General features: G+C 41.1%; 1 protein-coding gene across 1 annotated transcript in view; it reads left to right on the forward strand.

Moving 5' to 3' along the window:
• The window catches only part of UBE2N (ubiquitin conjugating enzyme E2 N), a 42,036-nt gene that overhangs the window by 9,262 nt on the left and 10,788 nt on the right, over positions 1–21,986 (forward strand). Inside the window, exons 2-3 of the mRNA XM_081247865.1 lie at positions 20,883–21,129; positions 21,323–21,463. Coding sequence (XP_081103991.1) covers positions 20,883–21,129; positions 21,323–21,463 — 388 coding nt within the window. The remainder of the gene's footprint in view (positions 1–20,882; positions 21,130–21,322; positions 21,464–21,986) is intronic.

Below are 21,986 nucleotides of genomic sequence, written 5' to 3' on the forward strand. Positions count from 1 at the left end.
TTAGTAAAAAGTCAATATACAAACTGTTACAAACTAAAAATAATCAAGCAGTACAGATGATTTCCCCTTCACTTTCTTTTGCTATTCCAGTCTCTACTTCATAGAAAAAATGCTAAAATCTTACTGAATATGAAAGGAAAACCAAAATGCTTCATTTTTTTGAGATACAAATCACGTATAAAATTCACCGTTTCAAATGTACAGTTTAGTGGTTTTAACATTCACAAAGTTGTGAAACTATCACCGCTTTCTAATTCCAGAACTTTTTCATCGTCCGAAGAAGAAGCCCTCTACCCTTTAGCAGTCCCTCTCTGTCCCTACTCCCTCAGCCCCTGGCACCCGTGCAGCTACTTTCTCTATGGATTCACCTATTCTGGACATTTCATATAAATGGACTCATACAATACAGCTTTTGGTGTCTGACTTCTTTCACTTAGCATGTTTTCAAGTTCATCCATATTGTAGTATGTATCAGTACTTCATTCCTTTTTAAAATTTTTTTAGCTGAAATTTCTCTAAGTAAATACTTTTAAGAAATTACAATGCTGAATGAAGCAAAGCAGAAGTTTTAGCAGGTAAATCTGTATTGGTTCCCATAAAACTAATCACATTTGCAAGCTGCATTGCTTTCTAATGTTTAAGAAGTATCCTTTAGCCTTGTGAACCATTATTATTATTTTTTAAATTGTCAGCAGCCAGTAAATTTTTATCGTTAAAGATTGGATTTGGGGAATTCTTTGGCAGTCCAGTGGGTACTTTCACCACCTGGCCTGGGTTCAATCATTCGTCAGGGAATTAAGATCTCACAAGCTGCACAGCACGGCCAAAAAAAAAAAAAAAAAGATTGGTTTTGATTGCTGGAGAATGAAAAACTTGAGCCAATTCTGGTGAATAATGGGTAGGAACAGCATTGACTTTTATTTTTGTCTTAAGTATTAAGAAACTTTGTGACCTTGGCCAACTCACTTTTCCTGGGCCTCCATTATTTCTAGTTCCTTTTTAAAAACTTCTCGTTGAGACAAAGCCATGATCATTTAATCCTGGAACTGACTTTCCTTTTTGGCTTTTAAATTGGGCTTTAAGCAATTCTCAAAAAAAAAAAAAAAAAAAAAAAAACACAACCCAGGACAAATGCTGAGTAGTAGCAGTATTCTGAAATTTTGAATAGCTTTCCAGTATAGCTAATATGAAGGCCTGTATCCTATCTGCTATGATAGCTTTTTTAAATTAATTAATTAATTATTTTTTGTGTGTGGGACGCGGGCCTCCCACTGCTGTGGCCTCTCCCGTGGCGGAGCACAGGCTCCGGCTGCGCAGGCTCAGCGGCCATGGCTCACGGGCCCAGCCGCTCCGCGGCATGTGGGATCTTCCCGGACCGGGGCACGAACCCGCGTCCCCTGCATCGGCAGGCGGACTCTCAACCACTGCGCCACCAGGGAAGCCCTTTAATATTTTAGGAGTGCATAAGATACAGCAATTTTAATATTTTAAGAGTGAACACATACACTTCTTTACTGCAAAGTGCTACTTTATTTTTTCTTTTTTTATAAATTAAATTAATTAATTTATTTATTTTGGCTGCGTTGGGTCTTCGTTGCTGCGCGTGGGCTTTCTCTAGTTACGGTTAGCAGGGGCTACTCTTCGTTTCAGTGCGCGGGCTTCTCATTGCAGTGGCTTCTCTTGCTGAGGAGCACGGGCTCTAGGTGCGTGGGCTTCAGTGGTTGCGGCACATGGGCTCGGTAGTTGTGGCTCGAGGGCTTTAGAGCGCAGGCTCAGTAGTTGTGGTGCACGGGCTTAGTTGCTCCACGGCATGTGGGATCTTCCTGGACCAGGGCTCGAACCCGTGTCCCCTGCATTGGCAGGCGGATTCTTGACCACTGCGCCACCAGGGAAGTCCCGCTACTTTATTTCTTCGGTTGAATCATTAAGCCAATTGGGGTTATGTATTTATGTAAATTATGACCAATGTATGTTAATATTTTAAACATTACGAGTATTAGTGAGTACACTGAATATCTACTGTGTTCCTTGTACTGATTGTTGACAGGTCCCTCTATTGTTTATGGCAGACTAAAACAAATACTCAAGATAATTTTTTCTGCTTGGTACATATCAGCTACTTCATTTTGCCATTAGCTGGCATGTGTAGTAGAATGATTTAATTCACATATTTGATTTTAGTAAAATGAAAGCCAGTGTATGGCTGGAGCAGGAGGAGAGGGGTAGTATAGAAACACACTAACATTCATTAAAAAAAAAAGAAGATTGTATGAAGATTGTATTTTTTAAAGCCCCAGATGTTGCTTTCCAAGTCCAAAGATTCACCTTGTAATTATAAAATTGTAGGTGTTTACATTATCATACTAGTTAGTCTCTCTTATTTATATCACAGAGTTAATCATATAACTTCTGTTGGAAAACAAAAATGTGATTGTGAACTACAGAAATATTGCCCATTTTGCTCAGTATCAAGAGTCTTATTGTTCTCACATCCACTGAAAAAGCTTTATAATGGAAGTGAGAGAGACTGAGAAACGTTATTTATATCCTCTGGCAGGAAGATCACTTTCCTTAATCTTGATTTGTGTAGCTTACCTTTTTCTTTAGATTCATTTGACGCCCACATATGTGAAATTGTTGCCTCAAAGTATTACCAAGCCGTGTGCAGAATTGCTGGACTTTAAATCTTTAAAAAAAAAAAATTATTTATTTATTTATTTTTGGCTGTGTTGGGTCTTCGTTTCTGTGCGAGGGCTTTCTCTAGTTGCGGCGAGCGGGGGCCATTTTTCATCGCAGTGCACGGGCCTCTCTTGTTGCGGAGCACAGACTCCAGACATGCAGGCTCAGTAGTTGTGGCTCACGGGCCCAGTTGCTCCGCGGCATGTGGGATCTTCCCAGACCAGGGCTCGAACCCGTGTCCCCTGCACTGGCAGGCAGATTCTCAACCACTGCACCACCAGGGAAGCCCGGGACTTTAAATCTTTTATCAGGGTACCGGAGAAGTACGGTTGGGGAGAAGTTGGTTGGATAGTGGTTGGGAGTCTCAGAATTCTCCCATGATTGTGAAATTCTGTTGGGTCATTCACACTTGGGTGTGGCTTACTTAGAGCACATTATCAGATTGTTCTCTAAAGAGCATCTAGCTGAGATCCTCTGCTTTGAAAGGCGAGGAAAGGTGGCTTTTATTTAGTGTAGGGTTGGTCCTGACTTCTGTGAAACTCACTTTGATACCAATAAATCACCTTTGAATCCCGAATTTGATTATTTTCTAGTTGTTGGATATGGGCACTGTGGCTTTTGCCTGTGTCAAGTGGAAAGGCTCCCAGACATCTGTGGGCCAAGATGCTTGTGTGGGCTCCCTCTAGACTTGTCATTTCCTTAACTGGCACAGCCTGCCTCCTGCTTCCCAGCTGTCTTTCGTGTCTTTTGCTGAGTGGAGGGCCAGAGGGGTGGGGTGGTACTAGGTGGAGTGCAGGCGGCTGGGCTGATTCTTACTCTGGCAGTCTGTGAACACCAGGGAGCTGTGACATATGTCAAGTTGTTACTTAGGTGACTGAAAGATGAAAAGAGAACTTTAAGGTATTGTGGAGGTAGCAGCTGTAGGAAGCAGCTACGTCTCCTAAGTCTGGGGGGGAGAAACGAAGAGAAAAAGTTGAAGTTATTAAAATTTAGAAACTTGAGAGAAGGAGCCCTAGCTGGGATCCAGAACTCTGAAGAGAGTCTCGCCCTCTGGTGGGGGAGCCGGTGGGGCGGTGCGGGGAGAGGTGCTGTGACAAACTGGCTCTCTCAGTGTGGGATAAACTGCGAATTGGATGAATTGCTGCAGGGATGTTGGGTGATGCTCACAGGCACTTCAGGTGGACAAGAAGCCTGGAAGAGGCAAGTCCCTTCTAGCAGCTTTGGCACTGCCCACCTCATCTGCAGAGTTTAACAGGGAGCCCCTGGCAGAGCAGAAATGTGGTTTGCAGAGTCCCACCTCCAGAATCACAAAGTATAGAAGGATAAGTGAGAGATACTTACTTTACATCTGGCACAGATATAAATTTCCCAGTGTAGAGGGTTTTGGTTTCTTTTTTAATTTTTAAAAATTTATTTATTTATTTATTTATTGGCTGTGTTGGGTCTTCGTTGCTCCGTGTGGACTTTCTGTAGTTGGGGTGAGCGGGGACTACTTTTCGTTGAGGTGCGTGGGCTTCTCATTGCGGTGACTTCTCTTGTTGTGGAGCACAGACTCTAGGTGCGTGGGCTTCAGTAGTTGCAGCACATAGGCTCAGTAGCTGTGGTGCACGGCTTAGTTTCTCCGCGGCATGTGGAGTCTTCCCGGACCAGGGCTTGAACCCGTGTCCCCTGCATTGGCAGGCAGATTGCTAACCACTCCGCCACCAGGGAAGTCCCCAGTATAGACGTTTTAAACATAGAAAGCTGCCTGACCTTCTGGTCCAGCCCATGATAGGGAAGGGCAAGAAGCTCTTGAGATGTGGCAGTATTTGGCTTGACTTTAGTCCTACAGAATTAGGAATTTATACAGTTTTTAAAAATTTGTGTATTTGTTTTGATTTGTTGGGGGTTTTTTTTTGTAAGTATTATATACTACAGAGAAATGCCTTTGTACCAAATCACTGGAATCCTCCACTTTATTTGGCCAGCCATCAAATCTCAGGAAAGACAGAACTGCATGCCTTCAAATGGGGATTAAAGAGAGAAAATGCCAAGGGGGACAAGTTCCACCTGCCTTTGACTCTGCATTAGCCCTAAGGACAGTGCTTCATATACTGCCAGAGCAAGTTAAGAGACATATTTTCTCTTTACACCTTTTAGTTATAAACTCTTTGTTATTCACCTAACATGAAGGCAGAGGTGTGAAGCACTGCTGGATGCTGAGAATTCCAGGCTCTAACTGTGATGTGTGAAAAGAGCCCTTGACTCTAGAGTGGACTTCTACTGGATAGGCTTCTGTGCGCATTTCTGAGAATTAAATGAAACAATGTATGTGAACATCCAACTCAATTTTAGGGATTAATCCAGTTGTCAGTCCCTGCACATGGGAGTTTTAACTACATTTATCTAGCTCTCCAGTTCTTTAGGCTCTGAAAGTCTAATGTCCTGCCCAAAGTTTGGCCATTTATTAGTAGTTTAAGGTCTTGAAGTTTCCTTTTGTCTGTGTGGATTGTACATGCTATTAACTGAGACAAGAATCCATTAGTTGCAAAGCGTTTTGCAAGTTTAGTGCTTTTTATTGAGTTAGGAGTTTAGCAGCAAATGGTGTAACTCACCTTGTTGGCTCTCGGTTTTTTCTTCTCTTCTCATTTCTCTCCACTTGCATTACTCCACTGCTCAGATTCTCTAAGGCCTGGTCAAACTGCGTACCTCTTGCCCCCAAATCCTGGCAATTACTCAGGTGAATAAAGAACGCTGTTTCCCTAAATTAGGACCCAGTTCCTTCCCTCAGTAAGCTTGAGGCACGGTGCATACTGTACTTTTTTTTCTTTTAAATCAACTTTGTTAATGTGCAATTTGCATACAGTTACACACTCATTTTAAGTGTACAACTTGAGTTTTGACAAAGGTATACCGCTGTGAAACCCATCTCAGTTAAGATTTAGAACATTCCATCACCCCAGCACAGCACTTAAATTAAAAGATCATACTGTTTTGAAGTGTGTTTTCACTTTATATAGAAGGAATATTTTTCTACACTGTTACATTTACAGTATCTTTTTTCTTTGTTGTGATCGTTATTTCTGGAGGTGTACTTTTTCCTTTTTTTTTTTTTTTTTTTTTTCTGTTGTGGCCTCTCCCGTTGCGGAGCACAGGCTCCGGACGCGCAGGCTCAGCGGCCATGGCTCACGGGCACAGCTGCTCCGCGGCATGTGGGATCTTCCCGGACCGGGGCATGAACCCGTGTCCCCTGCATCGGCAGGCGGACTCTCAACCACTGCGCCACCAGGGAAGCCCTCGAGGTGTACTTTTGAGCACATCCACAGTTTTTCTTTAGGATAGGTTCCAAGAGGTGGAATTCTTAGAGGTTGGGCCAGCGTGTAGTCCCACCAGCCAAGTGTATGAGATCCAGTTTTCTCCACAGCACTAAATAGCATTGTTTTTTTCATCTTTGACTATTCTGAGTTTTAAGGATTGTCTTGATAATGAGACATTGTTACTTTCAAAATAGGATTACTCAAAATGCACAATTTCTTTAGATGATTTTATTTAAAAACTTTTTTTTTTTTGGTCTTGCACATGTTACAGAATTCAACAAAGCGGGGTACTCATTGAAGTGTCTCCACTTTCAGGTGATTCCTTTCCTCAAAGAAGCCATTGTTTATTTGGACAATTTAAATCAGTTATTTTATGATTCTGTAGCCTGTTTTTTTTGTTGTTGTTCAGACGTATTTTTACATAATATATTAGCTCACACTGCCAGCAAGCCCTAAGTCTAGCATTCATATTCTTTAAGATGTATGGTTGCATTGTTTCAGAGACTCAGGCTATCCACATGAAGTGGATGAATTTGACCAGTATTACTGTACACAGGTGCTGTATCATATAATACTTCTGCCTTAGTATGTAAATTTGTGCTTATTTCAGTTATATTAAAATCTGAGTTGTCGTGGTCATTTTCTCCTGTGGCTCAGTAGCATAGGACAAAATAATCATATGAAATCACAGAAGAATAAAAAATATTACATGTACTAAGTTATACTGCAGCTGGATCTCTTAAGATTACTTAACTTTCAACCAAATTGATAGTCTTTGAAATATTAAAATCCTTAACCTCATGTTAATTTGGTTTCTTGAGCAATTTCATTCCAAATTCTTCCAAAAACCTTGAGGTAGAGGACTGAATCTTTAATATGTCAACCAGTTAGTACTGAGCAAATGATCATTATTAAAGTTGAGGAAGATAACTATTGGATCTTCAGAGTTGCTAAAGGGGCTAGAGAAACTTAAGCCTGCTATCTCTGGTGCTTAGTATTTGGTCCTTTAAGTGCACAACCTGTAGGGAAGGTACCAAGGCCAAAGCTTTTGAGCAAAAAGTTTGAAATAGTTTGTGAAGATTGGGTTTGGAATTTTTAAAAAGTCCTTTTTTTTTTTTTTTTTTCCCGCATGCTCCAGCCATATACAGCCACCATCTGGCTCCTTAAAGCCTTGGGCCTACCATTTTTGGAAGTTCTTGGATCCCCCTTTACCCAGTCAGTAGTAGTTAGATCTGTTCATTCAGCTGGTACAGAATGTGAGACACGGTGTGGTGCTCAGCATTGGGACTGCAAACATTAGACCTGGGCCTTGACCTATAGGAACTGGTATAGTTGGGAGACCAACAGTAGGGTGGTGAATTGCGTAAGGGATGGCCTTCTACAGAAGGTACCCCTGCTTTCCAACAATATTCAGTAGCATTTAGTCAGTTGCTTACGTCTTAACTGACAGTTGACTTTCAAAATTGTAGAAATGCTGCTTTGTGGGCAAAATAATGTTTTATGGCTTAAATGGCTTAAGTCTACTTCCTAATTCTCAAGAGCAAAAGGATTTTGTGTATGTGGAGATGTGTGATTATGTGTGGAAGGAGTACAGAATCTGGGGCCAGGCTCTCTGGGCTTGATTTCTAGCTCTGCCAAATACTAGCTTGGACATCCTCACTTGACGTCTCTGTTTCTTTATCTGTTTAATATACTACTCTTGCTCTAGGGTGGTTGGGAGAGTTGGACTGCATAGGACAGAGCCTAATGTAATTCTGACCCTTATTTAATACTGCTTCCTACTGTGTTCTGATTTTGCAAAGATACTGCCTCACTGTAAGTCTAAGAAGAATGAACGTCTTTTGTGTGGGAAACCTATGATTGTCATTTCCTATTTGTTCAACAAGGTAGATAATATTAAACATAACTCTGAAATGGGGCATAGTTTTTTTTTTTTTTTTGGCTGCATTGGGTCTTTGTTGCTGCGCACAGGCTTTCTCTAGTTGGGACGAGCGGGGGCTACTCTTCGTTGCGGTGTGCAGGCTTCTCATTGAGGTGGCTTCTCATGTTGCGGAGCATGGGCTCTAGGCGTGCGGGCTTCAGTAGTTGCAGCACGCAGGCTCAGTAGTTGTGGCACGCAGGCCCTAGAGCGCACGGGCTTCAGTAGTTGCGGCGCACGGGCTCAGTAGTTGTGGTGCATGGGCTCAGTAGTTGTAGCCCGCGGGCTCTAGAGCACAGACTCAGTAGTTGTGGTGAATGGGCTTAGTTGCTCTGTGGCGTGTGAGATCTTCCTGGACCAGGGATCAAACCCATGTCCCCTGCATTGGCAGGCGGATTCTTAACCACTGTGCCATCAAGGAAGTTCCATGGGGCATAGATTTTTAAAGCATAGTGAACACCCATTTGTCAACAGTGGGTAGGGAAATGGGATGTTTGGGGTAAATAATATATTTTGATTTTATTAGAATTACCATATATGTAGTCAATTTTCCATGTGTTAGACAATACTAAACTTTATTTTTACAGGCGCTAAACTGAAGTTTTATTTTGATCCAGAGTATTTAGGATTTTGCACTGCACAACTTCAAGGGGTGTTATTCATGCAGACTGTGATGTGAATGGTCCTCTCTTGGAGCTGTGCAGTGTGGCAGACTTGTTAAAGGATGCTTATTTGGGGGAGACAGACCCTAATATCGGATTGCTTCCTAATTTATCACACAGTTGCATGCAGAGTGTGAAAAAAACTTAATTTTTCCTTTCTGGTGGTTTGGATTTTGGACAAAATTATGTCAGTGACACAGATGGATTGAGAATTCAAATCTGGACCAACAGTAACTTGTTTTTGTTTGCCTCACTGAAAATTTCGACTGCTGAGCTTCCATCTGTTTTCTTGTCTGTTAATATCAACAGAGGCCTTTCCTATTAGTGGAGTCATCAGGCATTTAGCACTTAAATTTTGTGTGATTGCCACATTTGAAACCTGAAATAACTAGTAATCAAGGAAAAGGATTGAATAAATACTATATAGTAGTTGTAGAAGTGTAGCCACTAGCTGGTAGGCCAGGATAAGTGCCTGTTTATGTCATATGGTTTGCAAAGAATATTGATTATCTATAAAGTTCAGGTACATAATAAGTGAAAAAGTGTAAACACATTAAACTGTTTTTAAGGACTTTTGTCTTTGTCAGAACAAATACAAATGTACTGGAATATTAACCGGATTTTGGTTATTAGGAATAGAGCGATTTTAAGTTGATTTTGTATGTATTTTTCTTTAATGAGCAGGTGAAATAAACTTGGGGGAAAAAGCAGGTATCATTCGCAACAAATTTCTTCCTTATTTAGGTATTAAGCATTGTCATAGATACTGGGGATACAGTATATTCATTTATATCCCTTCCCTCAACAGGGAAGATGAAATAGTGAGTATTGAACAGTAATTACAAGGTTAAAGCGTATTACAAAAAGGGACCGTCCAGTAGAAGGAAGCATATAGCAGTAAGATTTAACCCATTCCAATAATAAAATGTTTAGCCAAGTTTAGTGCTAGAGAGAACCTTTGAAATGTTCAAGGGACTAAATTTTAGTAGATTCGGGAGGTAAAAGATTTTGCATGGTTGTATAACAATTTAGTACAATTAGAACTGGGATTAAGTTCAGATTCCTAGCTCTGAAGTTTTTTCCCTGGTAGGTACACCAGGATGCCTGGTTGAAGTTAGCTCTCTCACGTAAATTAGCTCCGTCTTTAAAGGCTCCTAAACTAGGTAGAAGTTCTTTGATAAAGAAATTAGCCAGCTTCAGGGCTCTCCTCCTTTGGCCCCATTTAATTCCAAAGAGGTAGCTGCTTCTTAACCTCTTCATTTTACCCACAGTCTATTAGCTTTTTTTTTTAAAATTAATTAATTTTATTTTTATTTTTGGCTGTGTTGGGTCTTTGTTGCGTGCGCAGGCTTTCTCTAGTTGCAGCGAGCGGGGGCTACTCTTTTTTTTTTTTGCGTTAGGCGGGCCTCTCACTGTTGTGGCCTCTCCCTGTTGTGGCCTCTCCCGTTGTGGAGCACAGGCTCCCGAAGTGCAGGCTCAGCGGCTATGGCCCACGGGCCCAGCCCGCTCCGCGGCATGTGGGATCTTCCCAGACCGGGGCACAAACCCATGTCCCCTGCATCGGCAGGCGGACTCTCAACCACTGCGCCACCAGAGAAGCCCGGGGGGCTACTCTTCATTGTGGTGCACGGGCTTCTCATTGCGGTGGCTTGTCTTGTGGAGCATGGGCTCTAGGCACGTGGGCTTCAGTAGTTGCAGTACGCAGGCTCAATAGTTGTGGCTGGCGGGCTCTAGAGCACAGGCTCAGTAGTTGTGGCGCTCGGGCTTAGTTGCTTCGCGGCATGTGGGATCTTCCCACATGGTTTTTGAGCCTAGGTCTCACATGCTAGGTTGCAAGAGAGTTAGGAAATAATACTAAAGCTTCTGTTGAGGGAGGTGAGGATCCATGAAGGTTGGGGAGTGTGCTTCCCAAAAAAGGGTGTTCTAGCTGTTGGGTAGCCAAAAGCAATGACGAATGTCTACTACGAGCCTCATTTTGCCTTCTGCTGCCAGACAGTCCTTCTGTGTGACCATAGATAAGTTTTTCTATTTTCTACAACAGTTACTTCAAATTTTCGCATTCTTTTTTTAAAAAATTATATAATGGTTATGTTTTTAAAATATTTATTTATTTATTTATGGTTGCGTTGGGTCTCCATTGCTGCGTGCTGGCTTTCTCTAGTAGTGGTGAGTGGGCACTTCTCTTCATTGCAGTGTGCAGGCTTCTCATTGTGGTGGCTTCTCCTGTTGCGGAGCATGGGCTCTTGGCGTGCGGGCTCAGTAGTTGTGGCTCACGGGCTCTAGAGCGCAGGCTCAGTAGTTGTGGCGCACGGGCTTAGTTGCTCCGCGGCATGTGGATCTTCCCAGACCAGGGCTCGAACCCGTGTCCCCTGCATTGACAGATGATTCTTAACCACTGCACCACCAGGGAAGTCCCTCGCATTCTTCTTAAGCTCCCAACCTGAACATTGCTCTAAGGAAGAGGAGGGAAAGGTATGAACGAATGGGGAATTTTTACCATTGCTTAATAGTGGATAGATTTATAGACAACTGTCTAAACTCACACATAAGGGCCTTAAAATGAATTATCAACTTCAAACAATGAGTTAAAACTTTGAGAAAGAAAGAAACCCACAATCTAGATCATTTCTAATTTAAGATGAATTTTTTAAAAAGTACGTATTCACTGGTTTTTGCTAATGTATCACTCATAATTAGTGTTCACCATACAGGAACCGGCATTTAAAATTTTTCCCTGTTTCCATTCAGGATGAATTCAGAAGACTTTCCCTTCCCCACCTGCTAAGTTACACACTCCCTACCTGAATCTTAAATATGCAATTTTTTTTTAATGGGTTTATTAACAGTGCCTTAAGTACCTTGGCACAATAGCAATCCCACTGATGAAGTGTTACTAAGTTATTAGGTCCTCTCTTCATTCAGAGGTCTAAGATATCATTCCTAAGACACAGAATTCATTAAGATGGACAGTTAAAGTATTCGAATCACTAAGGACTTATTTTTATTTTTTGAGCTGGTGCTAAAGTCATTTCAAGCCATGAAGTGTTATGGCATCATCAAATAAGAAACCAAGAGAAATGGGGAAACATAACTTCTATCAGTCTACTAATTACAGTGCTGGGTATTCAAAGGACATTTTTACCACCAAGAATTTCATGAGTGCTGTATAAAGGAGTAGTTGATACTGTCTTTAACTGTGATGCCAATATTTAGAAATCTTTCAAAAAAAAACCAAAGGGAAAAAAAGATGGAGATGTAAAGTTTCTGTCTTTCCAGAAAACTTTTAAAGTGTCTTTAGAAATAGCCAAGAAAAAGTATGCCCCCAGTCTAGTCCTGTTGTTCATATAGTGTCCCTAACTCACACCTGTACCTACTCTAAGACCTTGAGATACCCATTCTAAAACGCATCTTCCAAAAACTGACTTTTGGGAGGGGGAAGGGTAAGCTGGGACGAAGTGAGAGAGTAGCATGGACATACATACACTACCAAATGTAAGGTAGATAGATAGTGGGAAGCAGCTGCATAGCACCGGGAGATCAGCTCGGTGCTTTGCGACCACCTAGAGGGGTGGGATAGGGAGGGTGGGAGGGAGATGCAAGAGGGAGGGGATATGGGGATATATGTATACGTATAGCTGATTCACTTTGTTATAGGGCAGAAACTAACACAACATCGTAAATCAATTACACTCCAACAAAGATGTTTAAAAAAACCCCTGACTTTTATGTATATTTATACTCACATTGAAATAAATTCCTGGGGTGGGAGGAGGCAAGGGACTCTGTTTTACTTAGAGTTAGTTGATGCCACGATACCACGAGCAAAATAAGGAATTAATACATTTGTTAGTAAGTTCATATTTCAAAGTCACAGAACATTTCAGAGCATAATGGTTTTTGTAATATCAGAGACAGAATAGCTTACCATATAACAGATAGTTCGGGTCAAAATGGTCAAAAGCCCACGCACAGCAATGAAGACCCAACGCAACCAAAAATAAATAAATAAAATTTAAAAACCATTATTAAAATTTAAAAAAGAATGCAAAAATTGGTCTATACCAATTTTTTAAAAATAAATTTATATTTATTTATTTATTTATTTATTTATTGGCTGTGTTGGGTCTTCATTTCTGTGCGAGGGCTTTCTCCAGTTGCGGCGAGCGGGGCCCACTCTTCATCGCGGTGCGCGGGCCTCTCACTGTCGCGGCCTCTCCTGTTGCGGAGCACAGGCTCCAGATGCGCAGGCTCAGTAGTTGTGGCTCACGGGCTTAGTTGCTCCGCGGCATGTGGGATCTTCCCAGACCAGGGCTCGAACCCGTGTCCCCTGCATTGGCAGGCAGATTCTTAACCAGTGCGCCACCAGGGAAGCCCCTATACCAATTTTTTTTTTTTTTTTTCGGTACGCGGGCCTCTCACTGTTGTGGCCTCTCCCGTTGCGGAGCACAGGCTACGGACGCGCAGTCTCAGCGGCCATGGCTCACGGGCCCAGCCGCTCCGCGGCATGTGGGATCTTCCCGGACCGGGGCACGAACCCGTGTCCCCTGCATCGGCAGGCGGACTCTCAACCACTGCGCCACCAGGGAAGCCCACCTATACCAATTTTTAAATCAAATATAGCAGATTTTTTTCCTACCCTATTTATCTTAGTAAGACTATATACTTCTTCAGTTGACAATCCCAAAAGAAAAAAATAAGTGACATGGCTTAATTTACCTTTTTCATGAAGCACTTCCTCAGGATTATGAAGCCCTTCCTTAACTTCTGTGCTATTTATTGTCCTGCCAAACATTTGATATTTACACTGTTTGTATTACTTGTCTTTCTATTTACCATTGAGATTAAGAAAACAGGCTCTGAAGCTACAGTGAGTAGAGCCCAACAGCCTGGGTTTCAAACCTGGCTCTGTCACTTGCTAGCTTTGGTTATACTGTTAAGTGTTCACTCTTAGTTCCTCATTTTCCTCATTTGTAAAATGGGTCTGAGGATTAAATGAGTTAGTAATACATTTACAGCACTTAGATCGGTATTTGACCTAGTTTTTTTTTAATTCCTTGAGCTTCTATAGATTCTCTGCTGATCTGGGAACATTGCTTGATAATTGCACAGAGTCCCTGACCTTATGGAATTTACAGGCTAGTGATGCGGGGGGGAAAAGAAACAGACTGCAACATAACCTGATGTGTTTAGGGGGCAAAAGAATTGGGGGGTAGTAGACAAGGAAGTCAAGGAATTCAGCCTAATAGTTTTCCCTGTTGGATGCACAGTTTGTGAGTAGGATTTTCAGATTTTTGTCCATTGTCACTGATTGGAATAATCGTACATGCCGTTCCTGGGATAGAAGTTACTAACTGACAGCGGGTGTAGTAATCCTTCTCATCAGCTCTGTGTGGGACCTGAGTGTGCATGCATTTACTCCTGGAAGAAGCCTTTATTTAGCACTTACCACCACCATTTGCTAGCTGGAGTTCCCATCTTCCAATAGTGTAGGGTCTGACAAGTAAACCAAGTTATTGTGCTAGTTATAGTAAGAGGAGTGGAGGTATTAATGCGCAGGAAACTGGAAGTTTAGGGAGATGCTTCCAGACAAATTCAGACCTGAGAAATAAGTTGGTTGGATATACTTAGCCTTTGAAAAGTCCTTCTCTGGCTCCTAAGTCTCCATTCCTTTTCACTGAACTTAACAGAAGTATTGATCTGGTCTTGGGTTGGGGAGAAAAATTAGAATGGAGAGATTTCTTGCCCAAGTCATCCCACCCTATCTATTGGGTGTTACTCCAAGTAGAACACAGGAGTACTTTCTTAACTGTTTGTTACTTATCGGTCTGACCGGAAATAAAGCTTTTCAACAAAGTGCTATCTTGGTATCCAGAGCCTTTGAAACAGTTACCTCCATTTTTCCATCTCTGAGTGTACCACCTAAGAAATGATGAGATTTAAGGGCATGGGAGTAGAGGGAGAAAAAGGAGGAGGAGGGTGTGCCTTTAGAATTATTATTCTCATCTAACTTTAGGATAAGCATTTTAAAAAACAGTGAATTAGGGTAAAATAATTAACTTTTATGATTGTCAGATTTTTCATTTGCCAAGGAAAAGGGGTTGATATGTAGATGATGTCTTATGTCCACTAGAGGGTAGTGTGGACCATAAAAATTAAAATTATTTCTCACCGATTAACCCTTATTTCATTGTGAACTTGCCTTGTTTGAATTAATTTTTCTCCATGCAGTGTTTTTTTTTAATTGCTACAAATCATTTTCAAACACAATCTGGTGACTGTAAAAACAGTAACACACATTCCCGTCATTGGTGATTCAGATGTTCTGACATTACTTTTTTTTGTTTGTTTTTGGCCGTGCTGTGAGGCTTACAGGATCTTAGTTCGCCGACCAGGGATCAAACCTGCACCCTTGGCAGTGAAAAGCCCCGAGTCCTAACCACTGAACTGCCAAGGAATTCCCTGACGTTACTTTTCATAGAGAATTTTTTGAGGGGAATATAGTGATGCTTTAAAATTTCTCTACCAAATTTTACTCACTATATGAAGTAAGTTAAATTATTCTTAATGACCTGTAAGTCAAATCATCACATAACAGGATTGTCCTGTGTTTCACTGTCCTATATGGTAGCTACCAGTCCCACGTAGAGATTGCAGTTGAAAAGTGTCTAGTTCAAATTGATATGTGCCCTAAGTATAAATTACACACTGGATTTTGAATACTCACTATGAAAAAAGATTATAAAATACATCAATAATTTTTACATTGGTTACGTGTTGAAATGCTATTTTGAATATATTGGGTTAAATAAAATATTAAAATTAATTTTACCTTTTTCTTTTTACCACACTACTTTTTAAAAAATTAATTAATTTTATTATTTATTTGGCTGCACTGGGTCTCAGTTGCAGCACGCGGGATCTTCGCTGCTGTGTGCAGGATCTTTAGTTGCAGCATGCGAACTCTTTTTTTATTATTATTAATTTATTTTTGACTGCGTTGGGTCTTCGCTGCTGTGTGTGGGCTTCCTCTAGTTGCGGTGAGCGGGGGCTACTCTTTGTTGCCGTGCGCGGGCTTCTCATTGTCGTGGCTTCTCTTGTTGCGGAGCACGGGCTCTAGGCGCGTGAGCTTCAGTGGTTGCAGCACGTGGGCTCAGTAATTGTGGCTCGAGGGCTCTAGGGCGCAGGCTCAGTAGTTGTGGCGCATGGGCTTAGTTGCTCCACGGCATGTAGGATCCTCCTGGACCAGGGATCGAACCCGTGTCCCCTGCATTGGCACGCAGATTCTTAACCACTGCGCCACCAGGGGAGTCCCTGATAGAGTTATTGAGTATAGTCAGATCTTAGGCGAGATCAGCTAAAAGATCCACAATTGCAGTTTTGTGTTTCAGAGAATATTCTAAATGGGGAAAAACCTAATTGCTTTAGATATAATGTGTTGGGGGTATATACAGTTAATAAGTGAGACAGCTTTTCCTACATGAAAATTAGCACTCTTTTTCTAAGAGTGGTTTATTATCTAAAATTTTACTGTACATAATTCATTGCCTTAAAATTTGTAAGACCTTACATTGTTTCATAGTGCACACAAATTATTACTGAACCTAAAAATGGGAAAAGTCCTAGTTAATGGAGTTTAGTTGATTGAATGTCAAGTGTTGTCATTACTGTGGTGTTATTCTGGGATTTGCTCTTTGAGTTCCAATAGATCTATTGATAATCAGATCAATTTGATGTTATTTAAATCCATTAAAGTATTTGTAGCATGAACTGCTATATACATTCTGTAAGGTGACATAGTTTCCTTGCGACCTAATCTTGTTCCACTTAAATTCATATTCTCCTTTTATGTACTTCCCTTTCTACTTTTTGTAACCAATTTTCTAAACTGGTCTACATTACTTTCTATTCTGCATGGCCTAACCTAAGTTCTACCTGGGATTCAGTCCCAGGATTGCTTCTAAACAAATAGGATCACAAAATGCAACTAAAGGTTATTGTTTTCTTTAAAAACAAACACTGTTATTTAATAAATCTTTAGACTTGTTACTGTGCTTTGTTCTTACCCTAGATTCTTTTTTTTTTTTTTCTTGCGGTACGTGGGCCTCTCACTGTTGTGGCCTCTCCCGTTGCGGAGCGCAGGCTCAGAGGCCATGGCTCACGGGCCCAGCCGCTCCGCAGCATGTGGGATCTTCCCGGACCGGGACACGAACCCACGTCCCCTGCATCGGCAGGCGGACTCTCAACCACTGCGCCACCAGGGAGGCCCCTAGATTCTTTTTGAGTTGGCTATAATGTGACTGTGGCCTTCTTATGTGACTTCATTTGCCAAGTCCTTTTACAATGTTATCTCATTTGCTCTTCATAGCACCTCTGCATGAGAGGTAATGTTCACTATATTGATGAGGAAGCTGAGGCTCAGAGCAATGTAAAATACTTGCTCAAAACTGTAGTTAAGCAATGCACTAGTAATTTGAACCCCTTATTTCTAGACTTGAATACTTCACTGTCTTTCTACCAGAGGATAGGATAAAACTAGAACGTGTTTCACAGTCAACCATGTGTGCGAGTAGTAGCAGGAAGGATTTTATTTCCTACCCAGTTTTTTGCCTTTTTAGGGAAAAAAAAAGGACAACTTCTGTGGGAGAGAGTTGTTCCATTTGGTTTGGATTTTATTCTTTTTTTCCTCCTGTAATTTATACTGTGGGTTTGGGAAATCAGTGCTGTGTCGTCAAATAATTATGCATCTATTCATTATATCAAAGTCCATTAGGACTTGAGAGCATATAAAAACTATTTCAAAAAGTTTTCCATACCCAAGAGCTTATTCTAGAATGTGTTCCGATTAAATCTGATACTTGATCAGGCCACATGATATGTTTAATATGTACGTTCTTTAGAAAGACTGATTTTGAGGGTGAACTGAAGATGAGGAGAATGCCCTCTCTGCCTCTGACAATGTCTACAGAGAGTGATTTTGAAGCTATTTTGGGATGTGATCTTGGAGGCCCTTCTGGAAGCTTTTTATAGCTTTGAATAGAGCTACTATTTCGTGTAACCAGGGAATGATGTTTTGGGGCTCTTGGACCCCAGCTTTCTCTTTTTTCCCCCCAGTCTCTCTCTTTATGGCTTTCTAAAAAATATGAAGACCTGGGGTAAAACCAAAGGAGGATGGAGGTGAGGAGTCAAAATTCAAGGAATTTTACCATCCACTTCTTTTCTCTTTCCTTCATGCCTGCTGTTCATCCTTATATCTTTACTTTTTCTCTTTTGTTCTAGTTACATGTTGGAGGACTTCCCAAGATGGGAGGCTTCTTTATTGCCTCGAGATTTTTAATGCTCCAAAAATGTTTTACTTTGTTTGAATCTAAAGAATATTTTGCTGAAAGTAGTATATAGCATTTCAGTTTTTAATTTGCCCTTGCATTGCCATGATTAAAACAAAACAAAGCAAACCAGTCTTGAATTAAAGTACTGAAAGCATTACTTTAAATAAGTTTAACACATTTTGGGAAAGGATTTGATTTTGTATCTGCATCTTGTGACTATTTCCATATATAACCATGCCAACAGAGAAATCTTTTTTTAGTATATGCACTGCAGGCTGTAGAGTGAAGTAGTGTAAGGTGTATAATTTTTTTAAGTGAAGGCAGTGTGAATACAATATTTTCATTCATTGATTTTCATACCTAAAAGCTTAAATACTGCAGTGTTCTAAATGTTTTTGACTACACATACGTATTCAAAGTGTTGAAAATATATTACTAATATATAAAACTACATGTACTATTATTGTCAGTTTGTATATTGAATATTAACATTTTTCTGGCTAAATAATTATAAATTAGATTATTTCTTCCCACACCTGAGTGGATTCTTTTTCTTCTTGTGATGTGCTCATCCTGCTTTGAATAACATTAATGTTAAAGATGAAATTTCTGATCGTTTATTCTTCGTTCTTTGTAACATTAGATTCATAAATCAGTAAGATATTTACTGAACATCTGTGGTGCCAGGCACTGATCCAAATGCTGAGGATACAGCAATAAATAAACCCAAATCTCCCCTTCTGTGTTACTTACATTCCAAACAAAACAAGTGAGATGTAATATGTTCGGAGGCCCTGGAGATACAGTTGGTGTGTGGGGGGAGCAGGGATAGAGGGGGAGGGTGTGGGATAGGGTGGAGTGGGGTTTGCAGATTCAATTATGGAGGCTTCACTGAGAAAACACATTTGAATGGAGATCTTGGGAACTGGGTGGGTGAGCTCTATAGAAAGTTGGGGAAAGAAAAGTGCGCACAAAGCACCTGAGGGAGGAGTATGCCTCGCAGGTTGAAGAACTACAGAGAAGCTAGTCTGGCTGGAACAAAGCAGATGAGGAGGGGGGATAGGGTGGCAGAAGCATAGCCGAAGATGGCTAAGAGATAGGTGGAATGAGGGGATCATGTAAAGCTTCTTTGGGGGGCATTATAAGGACTTTGATTTTTAAAAGTTCTGTGGAATACAGATGGGGGTTGAGGGTCGGAAGCAGGTAGAACAAGTTAGTTGGCTGTTGCAGTCTGCCAGGTGAGAGCTGGCGGTGGCTTGGATCAGAAGTGTAGCAGTGGAGTGAGGAGGCTCCTGTCCAATTCTGGGTAGATTTCGAAGTTCAAGCCAACAACGTTTACTTATCAGGTTAGATGGGTGGGGTATGAAGGAAAAGGTGGGTCAGTTGGAAGGATGGATTTCTGGTTAACTGACATGAGGAAGGCTTTGAGGAGGAGCAGGTTGAGCGTGGGGAAAGGTTATGCTAAATTTGGGATGTGTATTAGACATTTAAGAGCGGCTGTCGAGCAGACAGTTATGGATAGAAGAGGCATGATTCAGGGAGATATCTGTGCAGGATATGCTCTTGGGGCTTCATATATGGAGTGGATTGAGTATTTAAATTCACTGGACTGGATGCGATCACTCTGGAAGTGTGTAGGCAGAGTAGAAGACCTAGGACAGAGCCCTGGCGCACTTCAATATTGGAGTATTGGGGAGGTGGGAAGAAACTGCTGCCTTACAAGTAGGAAGAGAGCCAGGAGAGTGTGGCTGCAAGAATCTGGATGAAGCCTTGCAGACCAAGGAGAGGGCAGACCAGCTGGGTAAGACGTTGTGTTTAAGTCAATTAAGATGAAGATTAAGCGTTAGCCATTTGATTTTACCACGTGGGAATCATTGATGACCTCAACAAGCAGGTTGGTGGCTAGAGCCTGATTGGAGAGTTGTGTTCAAGATAGGAGGGGAAGAGAGAAATTGAAGACATGCAAGTATAGATAACTTTAAAAGAGGAGCAAAGCAATGGGGCAGTAGCTGGTGGGGGAGAGTCAGGTCAAGGTCATTTTCTCCTTTTTGGGGGGAGAAATTACAGTAAGTTTGTACAGTTTGGGGAAAGATCCAATAAAGAGGGGAAACTGATGATTCAAGAGAGGAAAGCGATGCTAGAGCAATGTCCTTGAGTAGGTGAAAAGGAGATAAGATCTAGAGGAGAGGTTGGTCTTTGCCAGAGTGACAGCCATTTCATCCTTAGTACAGGAGAGCACACGGGCACACACATGCGGGTTGGTATACAAATGCTACAGTGGGAACTTAAGGAGGTTTCTATTTTCTCGTGAAATACAAAGCAGAGTTATCAGCCAAAAGTGAGGATGTGGATGGAGATATTGGAGGTTTGAACAGAGAGGAGGAAGGATATTACAGTTATTTAGGAGAGGGAGAAAGATGGAAAAGAGAACTAATGATATGATTACCGAGGGAGCAGGAAGGGTCCATTTGAGTCGTTGTCAATTTTAGAGACTAATCGGTGTGGTTGTGTATATTTCTCTAGCCCTGTTTAAGTGCCTAGGCACTTGTACTTATTTTGTTCCATTATATTTTGCAGAGGGGAGATTTTCAATGGCTTTAAAAACTAATTTTACTTTTTAAACAGCTTGATTTTGGTAAAGTTTAAACAGAGCAAGTTAACCTTACCTATGTAGTAATTCTAGTGGGTTTTTTTTTTCTCTTTCCCTTGAGTATAAGATCAGTTTTATTAGTCTAATTTTATTCTCAACATATTTGTAGACATTTGTAGCTGGAATTGTATATGATGTCATCAGTATTTGCTTGCAGTTGCTTTCAGCTGATTGTGATTATTTATGTTTTTTCCTTTGAACTTTGCATTTTATTAAGCTAAATAAAAACCATTTGGGAGATTGGAGAGGTTCTTTTATGTCCAATTCCAAGAGATAAATTTTCTAACTTTTATTTTTGTGTTTAGCAAAATGATATTTGTTTCACAAATGTGTTATGTTTTTCTGTTGTAGGAAACCCAGCGTTTGCTGGCAGAGCCAGTTCCCGGCATTAAAGCAGAACCAGATGAGAGCAACGCCCGTTATTTTCATGTGGTCATTGCTGGCCCTCAGGATTCCCCCTTTGAGGGAGGGACTTTTAAACTTGAACTATTCCTTCCAGAAGAATACCCAATGGCAGCCCCTAAAGTACGTTTCATGACCAAAATTTATCATCCTAATGTAGACAAGTTGGGAAGAATATGTTTAGATATTTTGAAAGGTAAGTGTTATCTTTATCATTATATGCTATTAAGATTTCTCCTTTTTCTCTTAAGCATTCCCTTTTGAGAATCTGAATATTGTAATCTTACCTTATTTAATATAAAGACCACAGAACTCTGTAGGAGGGAAATGCAGCAGTTCTGTGGCTGTTTTTTTCATGCTTGGTCATTCTGGGCCTGTTGCCTTCATAGATAAGTGGTCCCCAGCACTGCAGATCCGCACAGTTCTGCTATCGATCCAGGCTTTGTTAAGTGCTCCCAATCCAGATGATCCATTAGCAAATGATGTAGCGGAGCAGTGGAAGACCAACGAAGCCCAAGCCATAGAAACAGGTATTTAATATTCATTCTCCTTCACACCACTTCCACTTTAAAAAACAACCTGTACCTTTTTTGGGTGGGGGGCGGGGGCTGCACTGTGCTCAGCTTGCCAGATCTTAGTTCCTGGGCCTAAGATCTCCTGGGCAGTGAGAGCACCGAGTCCTAACCGCTAGACCGCCAGGGAATTCCCCTGTACCACCGTTTTAAAAACATCGTTTAGAGTCTTAACAAGAAAAAGAAAAATACATTAAAAGGAAAAAATCAGATCTTTCTTATAGTATGTAAATAACCTCTTAACAAAAGATGTTCAAATGCCATCTTATAGCCTGCTACATGACTCCCAAATTCAAAGAGGACCTGTAATTGGGAGATCTTGGACTCTTGCATAACTACACATGATTTAACAAATACCTGAGTGCCTGCCATTCATCTAGCAATACTTAAAGATAATGGAAGACCTTTAAGCTTCTTTGAGCTGTTCTTGCAATCTGTTTGATTAAACTGAACTATGTGTCAGTTTTTAGTTAGGGAGTTT

Source organism: Mesoplodon bidens, assembly GCF_964165515.1.
Source record: "Mesoplodon bidens genome assembly, chromosome: 11".
Lineage (NCBI taxonomy): Eukaryota > Metazoa > Chordata > Mammalia > Artiodactyla > Ziphiidae > Mesoplodon > Mesoplodon bidens.